Here is a 2,596-nt window from a genome sequence, read left to right on the forward strand (position 1 = left end):
CAGATGTCTACAACAACATTAGCTTGAGCTCGGCAGTAATTTACCACTCCTCTACGAGTAACTTGGCCGATGCAGAGAATACCACTAATACAAACTGAACTTAAAATATAAAGTAAAATGTCCTCTTGAAATGGAGTTGGCAAATTAAATTTGATTATATTCTCAAACTTCTCACTAGAGCGCAACTAGAATGCACCATATGTAAGAGGCAGACCAGCCACAATTAGGAAGGGAATTAGAGAAACATATCACCATAATCAGAATGTTTATTAAATATAAAATGTTTGCGAAGCATGTACATAAAATGAGGATTTTCGAATAAGAGTGGCCATGATTTCCATTCACATTCAAAGATCATCATGAATATGAAGATTGTTTCTTACCTTTATCTCTTCAATCGCCATATTCACTGGTGGAGATTTCTTCATTCCCAACTCAAACAAAACGACTTTTGCTTTCAATCGAGGGCTCGAGATATGACTTCAGATTTAGGAAGCAATTGTTGCAAAGAATATGCACCCTCAAGAACCTGCTTTTTCTTCAATGGCTCTTCAAAGTTCATTGTGCTTAGATCAATCTGAGTTTCCCTCCCTGCCTCTGTGCATATGGATTCTATGTGAACATGCAATCTTATGAACATGGAAGCTCATGGCAGCCATTGATGAATGAGAAGAAAGCATAAGATGCATGAAGAAGAAGAAGAAGAGAAAGTGCAAGTTCTATATTATTCATCTCAAGGAGTAGTGAAGGTTACAAAGGATCTTATATAGCTTAGCTAGTGTGATGTAACTAACTATGCTAACTGATTAACAAACTAATAACAAACTAACTAACTCTACATAGTTAGTTAGATTTAGTACACGTGGAACCTTCTTCTATAACTGTATCATTCACAGCCCCCCTCAAGCTGGAATGAATATCAAATATTCCAAGCTTGGAACGCAAATGGAGAGATTTAGTGAAAATGCCAGCCACTTGTTCATGTGTCGTGACAGGCATCAAATGGATGGTTCCATCAAGAACACGTTCACGTACAACGTGACAATCAATCTCAATATGCTTTGTACGTTCATGGAACACAGGGTTCGCAGCAATGTGCATAGCTGACTTATTGTCACAATAAAGGATGATAGGTGAAGTGGAAGATAAATGGAAATCATGAAGGAGCAAAGTCAGCCATCTGCCTTCACATGTTGCATGTGCTAATGCTCGATATTCAGCCTCAGAAGATGATTTGGAGATGACTGCTTGTTTCTTGCTCTTCCAGCTAATGAGAGAATCACCAAGAAAGAAGCAAATGCCGGAGGTAGAGCGTCGTGTGTCAGGACAAGCCCCCCAGTCTGAATCAGAAAAGCCAGTTAAACGTAGGGCATAATTGGATTTAAAGAGAAGCCCTTGACCAGGATGGTTCTTGAGGTATTTTAAGACATGAATAGCAGCAAGCATGTGTTTGTCAGTGGGAGTTGCAAGAAATTGGGAGAGTTTGCTCACAGTATAAGCTATTTCTGGACGAGTGTGTGTAAGATATAACAAGCTACCAAGCAGCCTTCTATAAGTAGAAGGTTCAGAAATTGGTTTACCAAAGGATTGATGAAGTTCTAGGTGAGGTTGCATGGGTGTGGCACAAGGCTTGGCACCAAGGATACCAGCATCAGATATGAGATCAAGCACATATTTCCTTTGAACTCTATAAATTGATTTTTTCTATGACAAAAATCAATTATTCTAATCAATTTTTTTTAAAACTTAAAAGTTGATCCTAAAAAATAATTATTTTAATTTATATTACCATGATTAAATTATACTCTAGGATCCGAATTATCACTTAGACATTTTTATAAGTTCTCAACACCATTGCATAGCCAAACCCTAAACATTAAAATTTTGATTCAAAAATTGATTATTCTAGTTAATTTTAAAATTATCATTCACTAAATGAATGGTAAACGTAAATGGCCATACACTAGTCTAATTTTATTTGACACGCTTCATTTGAACAGAGTATTCATATTTAATAAATCAACGAAATTAGATTTGTTGCAGTTGATATTTTGCCACAATTACACTGTCATGTAGGGGTGTTCGCGGTGCAGATTTGTTCGATTTTGAATATAAAAGTCATCCTAACCGCAAGATAAAAATGCATGCGGTTCGGTTTGGTTCGGTTAATTTTTAAAAAGTCATTCAAACCAAACCAAACCAATACAATTAGGATCGGTTCGGTGGGTTGCGGTTTACACCATAAAATAAAAATGTACTGAAATAAAAAATAAAAAAAATTCATTCTTCTATACATTTATTACATATATTACAGTACCGTTAAAAAGAAGTTTTTCATACTAATTACACCAAAATAATTCATTCTTCCATACATGTATTTTGCACCAAAATTACTACCATATAAGTGTATCATGTATTTTACAGTACCATACTATGTATTTTATATATACTACATACTAAATTACTAATATAACTTCAGTTATTCATACTACATACTATATACAGTTTTTCATACTAATAAACTATATACTAACTAATAAACTACATACTACATATACAAGTATCAGATAACTTCAGTTCTAAATATTAATACAAC

The 2,596-nt window shown here is 34.6% G+C and overlaps 1 protein-coding gene across 1 annotated transcript; it reads right to left on the minus strand.

Annotated features, from left to right (window-relative positions):
• Window positions 1-843: 843 nt before the first annotated feature.
• On the minus strand, window positions 844-1,614 carry LOC131650338 (secreted RxLR effector protein 161-like). Its single transcript, XM_058920052.1, has one exon. The coding sequence runs from the start codon at window positions 1,612-1,614 to the stop codon at window positions 844-846; it is 771 nt and encodes a 256-aa protein (XP_058776035.1).
• Window positions 1,615-2,596: the final 982 nt, after the last annotated feature.

The sequence above is a fragment of the Vicia villosa genome, linkage group LG2 (assembly GCF_029867415.1).
Source record: "Vicia villosa cultivar HV-30 ecotype Madison, WI linkage group LG2, Vvil1.0, whole genome shotgun sequence".
Classification (NCBI taxonomy): domain Eukaryota; kingdom Viridiplantae; phylum Streptophyta; class Magnoliopsida; order Fabales; family Fabaceae; genus Vicia; species Vicia villosa.

Bases quoted from the DNA above. Each gene is read 5' to 3' on its own strand.
- LOC131650338 (XM_058920052.1), bottom strand. From the start codon at position 1,614: ATGCAACCTCACCTAGAACTTCATCAATCCTTTGGTAAACCAATTTCT.